This window comes from Archocentrus centrarchus, chromosome 24 (assembly GCF_007364275.1).
Source record: "Archocentrus centrarchus isolate MPI-CPG fArcCen1 chromosome 24, fArcCen1, whole genome shotgun sequence".
Classification (NCBI taxonomy): Eukaryota; Metazoa; Chordata; class Actinopteri; order Cichliformes; family Cichlidae; genus Archocentrus; species Archocentrus centrarchus.
This window is the reverse complement of record NC_044369.1, coordinates 17766780-17782354: the sequence shown is the minus strand read 5'-3', so window position 1 is coordinate 17782354 and position 15575 is coordinate 17766780. Positions and strand designations below refer to the sequence as shown.

Below are 15575 nucleotides of genomic sequence, written 5' to 3'. Positions count from 1 at the left end.
AATTTGTGGCAAAGGAGACCCAAACAAGCAGTGTTTGAATGAAGCTAGACATTTCTGTAAATATATTGATTGATTTTTGAAAATATTCTAATAAACAATTGTGTTTTAAGTTTAAATGTCAGTTTTAACATTTCAGAGCTCCAATGTCCAACTTTATCAATTGCAGGCATTTATACCTCGGTAATTAACATGATCAAGTTTTAACATGGATGGACATTTTGAAAAGTACAACTACTGAAACACCCATCATCTCCAACTGGATTTCAGGTTTTCTTGAACCAACTAACGCAGACAGCTATACTATGTAGAGCTTAACTCACAGACTCCTCTAGAGCGACTGTAGCAAGAGCACCTGAGTGGGTGCTAACTCTGCTGTTTTGGATTCTTAAGGGGGTTAGGGTTCAGAGTGAACAAGTGAAAAGTTTGGTGGGTCTGGCTTGAACAGAATGCATCTACGAAGCGATTTTGAACATCCCAGGTGAGATCATTAAAGACTTTGTTCCAAACAGCTGAGCTAATAAAAATTATATGCAGAGGGCAAAGACCTCAAACTTATTTTCCCCAAATCTGAAATTATCCCAATTTGAACCTCACTTTAAGCCCGGTCACGACAGTAGCACAGTTGTTCTTGGCGACTTAAAGCTCAGACTAAGCACGATCTCCATGAAATGATGCCGTGAACAAGCTGAAAGATTAGCACACAGTGAAACAAATGTTTGACATCAGACCAAGCGACACATCAAATCAATACAAGACACTCGAGAGCTTCATTTCCTTATTTTATTGACACTTCATTTCTTGGATTTGAAGTATTCTTCAATCACATCCTTTGCCTGGGACTCCTTGCCATAATCCTGTAAGGCAAAAAAAGAAGACTGAGATCAGGTGAGCCCAACATCACAAACATGCAGACAAATTTCAGGAATAGCATTTATAAGTTTGAAGCAGCAGCTGATCAGCTTGTAGCATCAACACCAAATCACCTCTGAAATGCTGGAATTTACGTAGCTGATGCAAGTCTGTATCGGATACAATTTTATTACAGTGAACCCTCGTTATAACGCGCTTCACCTCTCGTGGCCTCGCTGTTTCACGGATTTTTTTAGTGCAGTTTTTTATGCTTTTTTTTTTTTTTTTTTAAACAGTCTATGAACACGCATCGTGTTCTGCGTCCTGATTGGCCATCAATCAATCTCCTCCGTCCCTCGTCTCTGTCCAGCACAGAATGTGTTCGGCTTGAAAACAGGTTTTGATCTTTGGTTTCCTCTATAGTACTGTATAATAATTGTAAAAAAATAAAGCTGACTACTTCGCGGATTTCGGCTGTCGCGGGTTATTTTTGGAACGTAACCCCCGCGATAAACGAGGGTTCACTGTACTTGTTCTTACACTTCATTGCAGCTGTGGTATACATACACTGCTTTGATTGGGTTAAATATACCAACCTAAGATACCTTGACTGCATCATTAAAGTCAAGAGGAATTGCATGGTTTGCCTGTATAGCATCTTTTTCTCCAAAATTTAAGGACTCACCACATTCATTATCAGTCACACTGCTTGCTTTTATTTGTTACTCTATGTAGCCATCCTTAGGGACCCCAGACACCACAGACAGATGACGGGGCTTGTACGTTGGCTCCTATCTAGCCAGGAGTTAAACAGCTGCATGGCATGAGGCACAGCACCTGCACTTGACTGGCAAATATAATTCTAACTCATAATTATCATTTCCTGCCATTAGGGTACAGATGTCTCATTGAATTTTTTAGGGTTCCTATCTAGATCAAAAGACTTTCCACACACACACTCTGCAGGGACAATCAATTGGATTTAGACTTTGTGAAGAGAGATAAAACAATTTTTTTGTTTGTTTTTTACCTTAACAACGACGCAGCTGCAGCCCACCACCTTGCGTGGTTTACCCTCACGGTCGATCTTGCACAGACCAACCCACTCACCAAGCTTCTTGTTGTCATCAACCTGCCAGTAGTTTAAAGTATCACTTAAACTTCATAAATATATTTAACTCAATACAATGCAAGTAAGGTGCAGGCTTTCAGTTTTATGAAGTGATGGTGCTCAACTGTATCTCAGACAGAAATTGGGTAACAATGGCAATTTCCTCACAGAGTTCAGTAGAGGGAGCCAAATTATCATCAGCAATACAGCAGAGCATGGGAATATAATACCTTTAACTGTCAATATGGAACAGTACCACAAGAATTCTGTTTATTTGCAACTGTTTAAAACAAACAAACAAAAAAAAAAAACGGAGTCCCACTCCCAACAAACATCAAACTAGTCTTGAGCAGACTCATTACCTTGATGAGATTGATCTGATGCTCGGCACAGAGGGCCTCAACCAGCTTGACGTACATGGGCTCGTCGCAGTTGGCAGCAAGGACGCAGAGATGTGCCTGACGCCTGCAACAAGGAGGGTGGGGGGCAAAATTAACTCACAATAAGGGCTAATATATTATCACACTATTCAAGCATCTTCTGAGGTACATCTCAGAAATGTGTCAATGAACAGGCTTCCACATATTCACTACAGACAGCTCAAATATTACAGATATATGTACTGAGGAGTTAAAGCTCTCAAAGGTTTTAAGACTCACTTGTCCAGTGCCTTGGCGGCCTCACGGATACCACGGGCGAGGCCATCGTGGATGAGTGCGGTCTTGAGCACTTCAGGGAGAGCGGTGTTGACATCCATCACACCTCCGGCAGGACTGCTATTGAAAATGAGATGAAAACAATCTTAACATTTAAATGAACAAAGGGGAAAAAAAATGATAAAATGTTTTGTTTTTTTCAGCCGAGCTTCTGGCACGTCAGAGCGAGGATCTCACTCATCGTTGAGTGAAGGGGTATCCGACAAAAGAATGGAAATCATCACTCATGCACAGAAGCTCACTTAAACCCTCAAGATAGCTTTATCCTAAATAACAGTGGGATGATGCTTTTCCTGTGCATTCCCCCCATTTTGCTAACTGACATTTCATTTAACTAAATTAATCTAAGGCAATCCAGACTTTTTGCCTGTACATCAATCCAAACTACACAGGCCAATCAAGTTCTTGTACGCAGACAAGGTTGTAGTTTTAAACTGTCAGCGAACTATGAGTTAACTAATTTTATATAACTGAAGGCATAATTCAAATTGCTTTCAGTCATTTTCCTTTTCTGAGGGAACAAAAAGCCCAACTTAAGTTTTGACTGAATCTTTGTTACAACTGTAACTAGCTGATGTTTTTAAAAACATCTTTGGACTCCAACACATCGTAAAAAAAATAAATAAATCAAGTTTTAAATTATTTCCTGTTAGCATGTCAAGCTTCCGAGTCCCTCAGAGATCTGTAGGTGCACTTCAAGTTACTGAAACATAAGCCTGTTGAGATGCCACATGGTACCTTTTCATGCTGAATTTACACAGGACAAGGAGGGCAAGACTGCAACTTCATATCTCTTCCACTTCATAAACCCGGCCATGCAGCCATCTAACAGTTTAAATGTTTGCATGTGTGCAGATAGCACTTAGCGTAGCATTGGTGAACCTGTATCCCAGCTAAGCTAGCCACTTGGCTCATGTGAAATAACTCCTACAACGGTGCAGGGAAAACTGCGGCCAAAAAAGCTTATAGATACAAGGCCACCACCCTCTCCTTGGCAAACGCTGGCTATAGTTTAGTTGAGACTGGTTTGAAAAACTTTATTATGGAATACTGATAGAAACAAGCGTCTTGCTCACCCTTCCTCGGCCATTGTAGATTTGCGATGGATGGTGAACTAAAAGTTCTGCAAAAAAGAGGATATATGATATATGAGTTATTATACATGATGAAAAACCCGCTCTGATACAAGTATAATGTAAGATGTTTGATTTATCCAGTAGATTGTGCCGGGACTTCAGGAAACGCACCTTTCCTCCTGTGGAGCAGCGGGTAAAGAGGACGTCATAAGCGCGCGACGCGAATTTAATCCCAGCAGGCCCAATCTGCGCCTCACAGTGGCAAGAGATGTGCTGGATGTTGTAGTTTTACTCTGTGGCTAAAACTACAAGTTGTCCCCTTATTAGTATTCACGTTTTCTAATACAGGCGAAAAATACATTTTATGACCGACAGACATAATTTATACAAATACATTTAGATACAGCCTTAACACAGGCCTCTTCCTAATGTTATTCAACACCTCCCCCTGGAAGCTGGAAGTGTTAAAACTTTTCTCTCATTTTTATGAATAAAACATGCTAGATTTAATCTATAATTCAAATTAACAATCTCAAGTTGGCCCAAGCTGTTTAAACCCACAGAAAACTCATATCCGGTATTTTTCTCAAAAATATTTATTTTTTATTTTAGGAAACACAGTTCTTCAACGGGAAACATAATAAGATAAAAAATACTCTCCCCTCCCACCCAAAATACATAAATAAATAAATGCAAGCAGCATCTGCATGAATGTGGAAACAACATCACAAGATGAAAGGAAAACAAAGCAGCATATCAGCATCACAGCAAAAATCACAGGAAGAGCTATCCTGTGGTTTCAAAGGAGCCACATGAAACTGTGTCCAAAATTGCCCCTTAGTGGCTGTGGGTCGGCAACCCGCGGCTCCGGAGCCGCGGCTCTTTCATCCTTATGCTGCGACTCTGTGTGATTTGGTCTGAGTCATGATGCCATGAGGGCATCGTGGCAAGTAAAATACCAACAATGATAAGAGAAAATACATTTGACCACTTGAGTGTTCTATAAAACTGTTTTATAAAACTATTTTATGAATTATTTCACCACTTTAATGGTCAAAATCGCGGAATTTACGCATTGCCTGTTCAAACACAATGTAAGAAATGCGGGGTGAGCCAGTGCGGTACTGTGGCTCACCTCTGATGGCGCTGTGTCACATACAATAAATGGAGCAGGGGGCTGGAGCATGCCCATTGCTGTCTCTCTTTATATTCAGTGGCGGATCTAGGATTTTTCTGAGTAAGGGGCCATCAAGGGGCTTTAACCTTAAACACCCTGATTTTATGACTACAGCGTTTTCTCTGAAATTCACACCAGTTTTAAAAAGACTGATTTAAGGGCTGACTTGTAAGTCAACTATTAATCGCAATTACTGCTATCATTTGTTAGTATAGAAGAATAGAGTAAAATAGAACACAGTAGAATAGAATAAGCTTTACTGTCATTGCACCATAAGTATAACAAAATTGAGTATTTCTCCCTGAATATAAAAATATAAAAACAGATTTTAAATAAAATATAAACATGCAATCATAAGTAAGGAAGCACACACACACACACACACACACACACGCTCTCTCTCTCTCTCTCTATGAAGCAATGGTAAAAAGCACTGAGTAGACAAAGAGGTTGCTCTTTTTTTGAAGTCCAGTGGGCCTTTTTTTTTACCAGGGCAGAGGAGTTGATTGACCATTTGAAGTTTTAACTGATATGGGTCATCAGAAACTTAAATCTGCCGACTTGCTCCACTTCCTCACCCTTAATAGTTAGGGGAGTGTGGGCCTTGTGGTGTTTCCTGAAGTCGAAAATGACCAATTTGGTCTTCTTTATGTTAAGTGTTAAGTTATTGTCTATACACCACAATCTGTCCACCTCATCTCTGTACTCTAAGTAGTTATTATTTGAAATCAGTCCCACCACTGTTGTAACATTTGCAAATTTGATTACGATATTTCTGGAGTATGTGGGGGTGCAGTCAACTAGAGTGAGTACAGCATTGGGCTTAGAACACAACCTTGCAGCACTCCTGTGCTGAGTGTTTGGAGACTGATGGAGAGATGTATGCCGAGTCTTACTGTCTGTCATTAACCCGTCATGCACAACATGTTATTGAAACCCAGACCAAGTAATTTGGTGACCAGTTTGGATGCAGTAATTGTATTAAATGCCGAGGAATATTCAATATAAAGCATTCTCATATATATCCCCTTCTGGTCCAGGTGTCTGAGTGCCCTGTGGAGGGCAGTGGCGATAGCGTCTGTGGGCATATTGGTGCCTGTTTGCAGCCATTCTTAGGGATCCCATACATCACAGGCAGATTGCAGGGCTTGTACGCTGGTTTCTATCTAACCAGGACCTAAATAGCTGCATAGCATGAGGCACAGCTCCTCATGGTTTTCCACCGTTAATTTACATGTGTTATTGATTCTCCACTTTAAGATCACATATCAAAATACTTTTCCCAGCTATTCTGTGGGGGGTTTAATCATTGTGGATTCAGATTTGGCAAATAAAAAAAAACAAGCAAAAAAAGCACAATTTATCTTAATGATGATGATACAGCTACAGCGTGGATTACCCTCACAGTTGATCCCCATTCACCAAGCTAATAACTCAAATAAGTACATCTGAAGGACTGACTCACATTTATTTAGTGGTCAGAGACAGTCTTGACATTTCTCATTTCCAATCAATAAATAAAGGTTTGCCTAAATAATTGTTGGTTTATGAGAAATGATGCACTGAAGTAAATGCTTTAAATAATGCCATGTATTCTAGCAGTGCACTATATTAAATCAAGAACATGAGGTCACTACAGCAGCAAATGAATGCAATTACACAATTTTTGTGCCTTTCTGCTTGCTGCTAGACTATCACTGTATGAGGCTTGTGACATGACCACCCTGTTTATTGGGCCATGCAGGTTGCCTTCTTGTTCAAATAGAGTTGTGATCTAATTTCCCATCAAAGAATTTCAAATCCTGCAATGATTTACCCAGATGTCAATATGTGCTTAACCAAACACCATTGTTCTCTAATTGCAGTTTCCAGTTCTGCCATTGATAATGAATAATGATACGAGTAAAAGAAAGGCAAGATTTAATTCAGTACGGCAGTTAGTGTCATGATCCTGGGCCGGTGACCCAGTGCTTTGTGTTCTTTTGGTTATGTTTTGTTATATCCCTGATTATGTTTACTTGGTTTCTTTCATGTGGGTCTTCAGTTGGTTATTGTTTTGAGTTTAGTCAGTGTTTGGTATCCTTTCTTGTCTTTCCACTTCTCTGTGTTCAGCGTTTATTAGTTACTGGCCTCTTTGTCTGTTGTTTCCTTATGTTGTGCTAGTCTGCATTTGTGTCTTTGTTTACTTCCTGTTTTAGTTTGATAGTCTAGTACTCCCTGTGTGTCCTGTCTAGTTTCGCTTCCCCTGTTTAATTAGTTAGATTCTGTTCACCTGTGCCCAGTGTTCCCCAGCTGTTTCTTGTTACCCACCATTACCTCCTGTATGTATATAAGTCCCTGGGTTTGCTCTGTTCCTTGTCACGTCGTCAGTCTTACGTCAGTCATTCATCTGTTTCTCCCTGCTGTGTGCTTCATGCCACGTTCATGTCCACATTTATGCTATGTAATGTTTATGCCATGTTTCAGTTTTGATTAAAGAGTTAAGTTATTGTTAAACTCCTCCTGTGAGTCCTGTGTTGGGGTCCTCTTCCACGTTGGCCACAGCCCAGAATCCTGACAGTACGACGCGACCCCGCAATGGACCCCGCGGACTTTGATCTTCAGGAGCGCAACGAGGTAATGGAATATTACCTGGATGAACGGATTAGGTGGAAGCCTTGGCTCGCCCCGGAGCACAGGTCTGAGTTTATTGGCACTCGCCTGGCCCCTTTTCCCTGGCTTTTGGACTCTTTGCCTGCCATAATTAAAGACTTTGTTGTTGACACTATTTCTAATGAACTGGCCGGTGAAATGAAAATCTGCACCCACACCTGTTTTGTTTCCACGGGTGGAAGCAGCCAAGTACAGGCCCACTTCTGCAACCGTTCATGTTAATCAGGTGGGGGCAGTCATGATTCAGCCACCACAGCCACCAGCTTCAGGGCCTCCACGTCAGCAGCCACAGCCAACAGCCTCAAAGCCTCCACGTCAGCTGCCTGCAGCAGCCCCACGTCAGCCGCCTGCAGCAGCCCCACGTCAGCACCCAGAGCCACCATCTTCAGAGCCTCCTCTTCAGCCATCACAGCTGCTAGCAGCAGCAGAAGCCCCCAAGCCACGACCACGCTCCATGACGCCCACGCCGCCTGCAGTAGCAGCCCCCAAGCCACGACCACGCTCCATGAAGCCCACGCCAGCCTTAGCAGCTCCTGTTCCCCCAGCTCCAGTTCTCCCAGCTCCTTTAGCCTCTGTTCCCTTAGCTTTAGCTTCAGTACCCACAGCTCCTGCTCCCTCAGCCTGCCTTTTAGCCTCAGTCCCCGTTCAGGTCCCTTTTGCTCCCTCAGCTCCAGCTCCCTTAGCTCCAGCTCCCTCTGACTCTGCTCCCTCTGACCCAGCTCCCTCTGCTCCCTCTGTCCCAGCTCCCTCTGCTCCCTCTGTCCCAGCTCCCTCTGCTCCCTCTGATCCAGCTCCCTCTGTCCACCCAGCTCCCTCTGTCCACCCAGCTCCAGCTTCCATCCGCCCCTGTAGCTCTCCCTCTCTCTCAGTCCCAGTCTCTGTCTCGGTCACCTCCGGTAGCTCTCCCACGGTCCACAGTGTGTGTTTCAGTTAGTTCCTTAACCCCCTTGGTTCCTCCGGTGAGTTCGGTTTCAGTCCCCCCAGTTTCAGTCCCAGTGCCCTCAGCTACTCCTCCCTCTGTAGTTTTGGTCCCAGTCCCTTCAGTTCCAGCTTCCCCTCAGTCAGCCTCGGTCCCGTCAGCTTCCCCGGTGTCAGCTTCCCCTCAGTCCGCCTCGGTCCCCTCGTCCTCAGCCTCGGTCCCCTCGTCCTCAGCCTCGGTCCCCTCAACCAAGGCTCCAGCCCCTCAGGTCCCTTTAGCTCCAGTGCCTTCAGCTCCAGCCCCTCAGGTTCCTTTAGCTCCAGTGCCTTCAGCTCCAGCCCCTCAGGTCCCTTTCGCTCCCTCAGCTCCAGCCCCTTTAGCTCCAGTCCCTCAGGTCCCCTCAGCTAGCTCTCTAGTCCCTCAGGTCCCCTCAGCTAGCCCTCTAGTCCCTCAGGTCCCCTCAGCTCCCTTGGTTCCCTCTGTGTCTTCGGTCCCCTCAGTCCCCTCCACTTTAGTTTTGGTCCCTCCTTTGATCCCTTCAGTCCTCTCAGCTCCCTCAGCCTTAGTTCCCCAGTAACTTTGGTTCCCTCAGGCTTCTTTGTTCCCTCAGGCCCCTCAGCTTTGGCTTCAGTCCCCTCGGTTTCCTCTGGTTCCTCAGCTTTAGCTTTGGTCCCCTCAGCTGACCCCTCAGTTTCGCTCCCCACTGCGTTAGTCATTTTAGCTTTAGCTACCTTGGTTCCCTCTATAGCTTTGGTCCCCTCGATTTCAGGCCCATCAGTTTTTCCGGTCCCTTCATCTGCTCCCTCAGTCCGCCCTGTAGCTCCCTCAGGTCCCTCCGCTTTGGTCCCCTCTGTGTCTTCGGTCCCCCCAGGTCCATCAGTCCCCTCAGCTTTAGCTTCGGTCCCCACAGCTTTAATCCCTACACCTTTAGCTTTAGCCCCTCAGGTCCCCTTAGTCCCTCAGGCTCCCCCTGCTCAGGTCCCCTTAGCCCCTTTGGTTCCCTCTGCCCAGGTCCCTTCAGCCCCTTTAGTGCCTTCGGGCCCTTCAGCCCCTTTAGCGCCTTCAATCTCCCCAGTTCCTCTAATCTTAGCCCCCTTAGCTAGCGCTGCAGCCCCTCTAGCCATGACATGTCCTCGTCGCCACCGCCGCCGCCGCTGGGAGCGCGGTCGGCCTCAGGTCTCGTCTCCACGTCTTCGCCACCGCCACTGGGAGCGCGGCTGGCCTCTTGCCACACCATGTCCTCGTCTTCGCCGCCGCCGCTGAGAGCTCGGCCGACCTCTTGCCACACCATGTCCTCGCCTTCGCCGCCGCCGCTAGGAACGCCGTCGGCCTCAGGTCTCGTCTTCACGTCTTCGCCGCCGCCGCTGGGAGCACGGTCGGCCTCCTGCTCGTCCACGTCTTCGTCGCCGCCGCTGGAAGCGCGGTCGGCCACCTGAACTGTGTTGCCACCTTTGTGGTTTCCCTGGCAGGCCCCCTGAATGGTGGGGTCTTTGCCTGTGCTTCATCATTTATTTTGTTTTTGGACTCTTTTTCCAGCCTTTTGCTGCCGCCTTTTGTTTCCGTCCTTGGTCTGTTTTGGACTTTGTTGCTCTTTGGGTTTTTTTTGTCTCGGAGGAGACCTGCATTGGGGTCCTCTTCCACGCTGGCCACAGCCCGGAATCCTGACAGTTAGTATTTTGATGATGGTCAGACCCTCTGGCTGCTCTGCTTTTGGACAATCTAGACAACTAGTTTCTAATCTTTGTTGTCACACAGTGCCCCCCTCACTGCATGGTCCAGTCTGCATGTGGGTGAAATTTTAACAGTCGAACCAAGTAGTTCCTTGAAGGATTGCTTTATTTGTTAATGGGTCTAAATAAGACTCTTTAACAAGCAAGCCAAATATAGATTGCTGATTGCAACAGATGGATGCCCCTCCCTGAGCCTGGTTCTGTCTGAGGTTTCTTCCTGTTAAAAGGAGTTTTTCCTTGCCACTATCTCCAAGTGCTTGCTCAGAGGTTGTTTGATTGTTGGGGTTGTCTATTATTGTAGGGTTCTAACCTTACAATGTAAAATGCCTTGAGGTGACTCTTGTAATTTGGCGCTATATAAATAAATTTAAATTGAACAGAAGCTATACTTAAAATGGCACATATTATAATAGAAAGTCAGATAAATTAACAACTTTGTAATTTTTTCCATCCATCCATCCATTTTCTTCCACTTATCTGGGGCCGAGTCACAGAGACAGCAGCCCAAGCAGAGAACCCCAGACCTCCCTCTCCCCAGCCACCGCCACCAGCTCATCCAGAGGGACCCCAAGGCGTTTCCAGGCCAGCCAAGAGAGATAATCTCTCCAGTGTGTCCTGTGTCTGCCCTGGGGCCTCCTCCCAGTAGGACATGCCTGGAACACCTCACCCAGGAGGCACCCTACTCAGATGCCCAAGCCACCTCAACTGGCTCCTTTTGATGTGGAGGAGCAGCGGCTCTATGTTGAGCCCCTCGCAAATGGCTGCACTCATTATCCTATCTCTAAGGGAGAGGCCAGCCACCCTTTGCAGGAAGCTTATTTCAGCTGCTTGTATTTGCGATATTATTCTTTTGGTCACTACCTAAAGCTCATGACCACAGGTGAGGGTAGGGACGTAGATTGACCAGTAAATCTGAAGCTTCACTTTTACACTCAGCTTCCTCTTCACCATGACAGACTGGTGCAGCGTCCGCATCACTGCAGACACAGCCCCGATCCATCTGTTGATTTCCCATTCCCTTCTCCCGTCAATCGTGAACAAGACCCTGAGATACTTGAACTCCTCCACCTGGGGGAGGAACTCGTGCCTGAGCTGGAGTGGGCACTGCCCCCTTTTCCGGCTGAGGACCAGGGCCTCAGACTTAGAGGTGCTGATTCTTATGCCAGCTGCTTCACACTCAGCTGCGAACCATTCCACTGCAAGCGGGAGGCCACCACCTGATGAAGCCAACAGGACCGCATTATCCGCAAAGGGCAGAGACGAGATTTTGAGGCCACCGAGGCAGAAGCCTTCCACCACTTGGGTATGCCTAAAAATTCTGTCCATGAAAATTATGAACAGAATTGGTGACAAAGGGCAGCCCTGGAGAAGTCCAGCACCCACAGAAAACGAGTCCAACTTATTGCTTGCTATATGGACCAAGCTCTCGCTGCGGTTGTATGGGACTGAATGGCATGCAACAACGAGCCAGACACCCCATACTCCCACAGGACCTCCCACAGGATACCCCAAGGGATGCAGTTGAATGCCTTCTCCAAGTCCACAAAGCACATGTAGACTGGATGGGCAAACTCCCACACACACTCGAATATAGAGCTGGTCCAGCTTTCTTCAACCAGGACGAAAACCGCATTGTTCCTCTTGAATCCGAGGTTCGACTAACAGACGGACCCTCCTTTCCAGCACCCTGGCACAGACCTTACCAGGGAAGCTGAGGAGTGTGATTCCCCGGAAAGTTGGAGTACACCCTCCAGTCTCCCTGCTTAAAGATGGGGACCACCACCAATCCAGTGGCACTGCCCCAGATTTCCACGCGATGTTGCAGAGGCATGTCAACCAAGACAGCCCTACAACATCCAGAGCCTTCAGGAACTCAGGGCGAATCTTGTCCACCCCTGGGGCCCTGCCACCAAGGAGTTGTTTAACCACCTCAGTGACCTCACCCCCAGTGATGGGCGAGTCATCCCCCTCGTCCCCAGACTCTGCTTCCACTACGTGTCAGTGGGATTAAGAAGGTCCTCGAAATATTCTTTCCACCGCCTGGCTATAGCCTCAGTTGAATTAAGCAGCACTCCCCCCGCACTATACACCATGTTAGTAGAGCACCGCTTTCCCCTCCTGAGTCACCTGATGGTTTGCCAGAATCGCTTCAAGGCTGTCCAAAAGTCTTTTTCTATGGCCTCACCAAACTCCGCACACACCCAATATTTTGCTTCGGCCACTGCTCAAGCCACGTTACTCTTGGCCTACCGGTACCCGTCAGCTGCCTCCGGTGTCCTACAGGCTAACCAAGCCTGATAGGACTCCCTCAGAATGCAGTTCTGCCGGAGTTGGGAGTTGAAGATCAGTTGACAGCTCAGATCCTGTCTTCACCCGAGTGTCCAGAACATACTGCAGATCTGATGATTCGATTACAAAATTGATCATCGGCCTGCGACCCACGGTGTTCTGGTACGTATGGACATCCTTATGTTCGAACATGGTGTTCATTATGGACAAGCTGTGGTTTGCACAGAAGTCCAATAACAAAACACCATTCGGGTTCAGATCGGTCAGGCCGTTCCTCCCAATCACACTCATCTGGGTTTCACTGTCATTGCCCACATGAGCGTTAAAGTCTCCGAGCAGGACGATGTCACTGGATGGAGCACCCTCGAGCACCCCGCCCAGCAGCCTACAGGAGGGTGGGCCTATGTTGTCTCTAATGCCCGGCCACCAGACACTGTCTCTCGAGCTCCCTCCCTAGGCCTGGCTCCAGGGTGAAGCCCTGGTAACCCTATCCCAGGCAGGGTAAAGAGTTCCCTTGTTGACATTTTCATAAGGGTAATTTTTTTCCTAGTAATTTAATCCCATCCGACCCACTGAAGATAATGAAGCACAGTTTTGAAGTGTAGTCAAACTGTGTGTTTAAACTAGTCCATAATATATAAACATAAGGAAAGACTTTATCTTTTTTATTTTACTGTTAAAATGTGTAAACATATCATCACTGGAAGAAGAATAGATGGTCTGATTTGTCATACATATGTAATAATCCTGACATATAAGTGCAGGAAAAGCAGAAGTGGTCATACAGAAAAATGTTCATGCAGGATACTGCTAAATGCTCATAAGAACATCCTATTCTGAAAAAAAAGGCATGACCCTCTTTTTCCTCTACTGTGTCTATATACTCTGAGCTTCTTAGAATATATATATATATATATATATATATATATATATATATATATATATATATATATATATATTTTTTTTTTTTTTTTTTTTTTGATGTTATTTTTTTTAATTTAGGTTCACAGGTTCAGTATTCTGTCTCTTGTTTTCCTCACACAGCTGATCCCATCAAATGAAACAATACAAAGTAGGAATACTTTTGCTTTGTTTTTTCATGAAAAAATAAAAACAGGAACCACAGTGAAATATGTTCATAAAAAATAATTTAAAAAACGGGGATCATGACACTGTCATGTTCATACATAACTCTTTCTCTTATTTCAACTTTCTTTATTGAATTTTAACAGCTTAACATACAATATTAATCAGTAGAACACTTAAAGAGCAGTAGTCACAAAGAGGAAAAACAAGAAGAAAATGTAAGCTAGTTTCTCCCTAACCCCTCACTCTAGGTCCAAACACAAGATTGACATCTAGCAGAGATCCAGTCTCTCTAACTATACATAGGAACACTACATGAACTCGCACATCCATACATCCACACACATTACACAAAAAAAGAAAGAAAGAAGGAATAAGTAAATAGATAAACAAGAAAAAAGCCTAGTTTTCCTCTGTATCAGGGAGCAGAATGATGGTGCTTACTAGAGACTGGAAGGGCCTCCAAGTCTTCATAAATTTGCTGGTACAACCCTTAAGAGAAAATCTTAGTTTTTCCAGCTTGAGGTTATAGAGAACCTCCCTCACCCAGTGGTCATAAGAGGGAGGAAGGCATAATTTCCACTTCAGTAAAATAAGTCTGCGGGCCAAAAGGGTGGTGAAAGCTAAAGCGTGTTTCAAAGAACGTGAGAGGTCCGGGTCTGGAGAGATGCCAAATATAGCTGACAGGGGATTGGGGAAAATTGTCTGATCATATGCTTGACTAAGTGTTTTAAAAATGTTACCCCAAAACCCTAGGACAAGCCCAAAACATATGGGTATGATTAGCCCGCGACTGTCCACACCTATTACAAGCATCTCTAACAGTTAAATAAATTTTAGCTATTTTGCGTTTGTGTAATACACTTTATAGAATATTTTGCACTGAATCAAAGCATGTTGGGCACAGATTGAGGACTTGTGAATTAAACTCATGGCCGCATCCCATTGTTCCTCTAATACCTTTGCACCAAATTCCTCCTCCCATGCCATTTTAACTAAGTCAGCAAACTTTGAAGTCTTCTTATCAAAGGACTTATATAAAAATGAAATACATTTTTTCCGTTGTGGGTCTATTTCTAGGAGAGTATCTAAAAGTGTTTCAGGAGGTTGATTCGGGAAGTATGGAAACACCTTCTTAACATAGTCTCTGGCCTGAAAACAGCGAAACAGATGAGAATTGGGCAATTGGAATTTAAATGAAAGTTCAGCAAAGGAGGAAAAGATATTGTTGTTATAGAGGTCTTTTACACTCCTGATCCCCTTATTATGCCACAAACTGAAAACTAAATCAGTAATGAGGGTTTAAAATTGCAATTTTTAGCTATGGGTATTTGTATCGAAGGTCCTTGCAGGCCAAGCTGCTTCCTAAATTGGCTCCAAATAGCTAGTGTCCCCTTAACTATGGGATTATCTTCTACCAGGGAGAGAGGAAGAGGAAGCTGAGAACAAAGTAGTGAGGACAGAGAATAACGGCCAGATGCATTTCCAATTTGCACCCAAACAGGTGAAGCGTTGCCATCCCACCTCCAGTATAAGAGTTTCTTTATATTAGCTGCCCAGTAGTATTCCCTAAAGTTGGGAAGGGCAAGACCACCCTCAGATTTTGTGGACTGTAGCACAGATTTACGAAGTCTAGCAGGTTTTTTGAGCCATAAGAACTGAGATATCTTTTTGTCCAGTTTATCAAAAAATTTCTTTCACATTCACAGTATAGGAATATGTAGGCAAAGGTACATAAATTTGGGAAAAACAACTATTTTGAACAGATTCACCCACCCTAATAAAGACAATGGTAATAAAGACCACCAGTTAAAATCTTTCTCCATGCTTTCTACTAACGGTAAAAAGTTCTTGTCCATCATATTAGTCATAGATGGACAGATAAAGATTCCCAAATAATGAAACCCTGCTTCTGCCCGTTTAAGGGGTGAAACTAAACAGGGAAGATTTCTGGCCAGAGATTTTATAGG

At 44.8% G+C, this 15575-nt stretch overlaps 1 protein-coding gene and 2 non-coding genes across 3 annotated transcripts; all 3 read right to left on the bottom strand.

Moving 5' to 3' along the window:
• Positions 1-766: 766 nt before the first annotated feature.
• rps12 (ribosomal protein S12) lies at positions 767-4003 on the bottom strand. Its single transcript, XM_030721779.1, has 6 exons — positions 3924-4003; positions 3753-3799; positions 2620-2736; positions 2323-2425; positions 1880-1981; positions 767-854 (listed from the first exon to the last, which is right to left on the bottom strand). The coding sequence occupies exons 2-6, from the start codon at positions 3764-3766 to the stop codon at positions 792-794; spliced, it is 399 nt and encodes a 132-aa protein (XP_030577639.1). The 5' UTR covers positions 3767-3799; positions 3924-4003; the 3' UTR covers positions 767-791.
• Positions 2086-2168, bottom strand: LOC115774984 (small nucleolar RNA SNORD100). Its single transcript, XR_004019255.1, has one exon. It is a non-coding gene; the product is annotated as a small nucleolar RNA SNORD100 (small nucleolar RNA).
• LOC115774981 (small nucleolar RNA SNORD101) lies at positions 2831-2906 on the bottom strand. The gene has a single exon (XR_004019252.1). It is a non-coding gene; the product is annotated as a small nucleolar RNA SNORD101 (small nucleolar RNA).
• Positions 4004-15575: the final 11572 nt, after the last annotated feature.

Bases quoted from the DNA above. Each gene is read 5' to 3' on its own strand.
- rps12 (XM_030721779.1), bottom strand. The intron at 2,426-2,619 runs GTGAGTCTTAAA...TCCTTGTTGCAG, and splicing joins GCCGCCAAGGCACTGGACAA to GCGTCAGGCACATCTCTGCG. The intron at 855-1,879 runs GTAAAAAACAAA...TTTGCCTTACAG, and splicing joins GCAGCTGCGTCGTTGTTAAG to GATTATGGCAAGGAGTCCCA.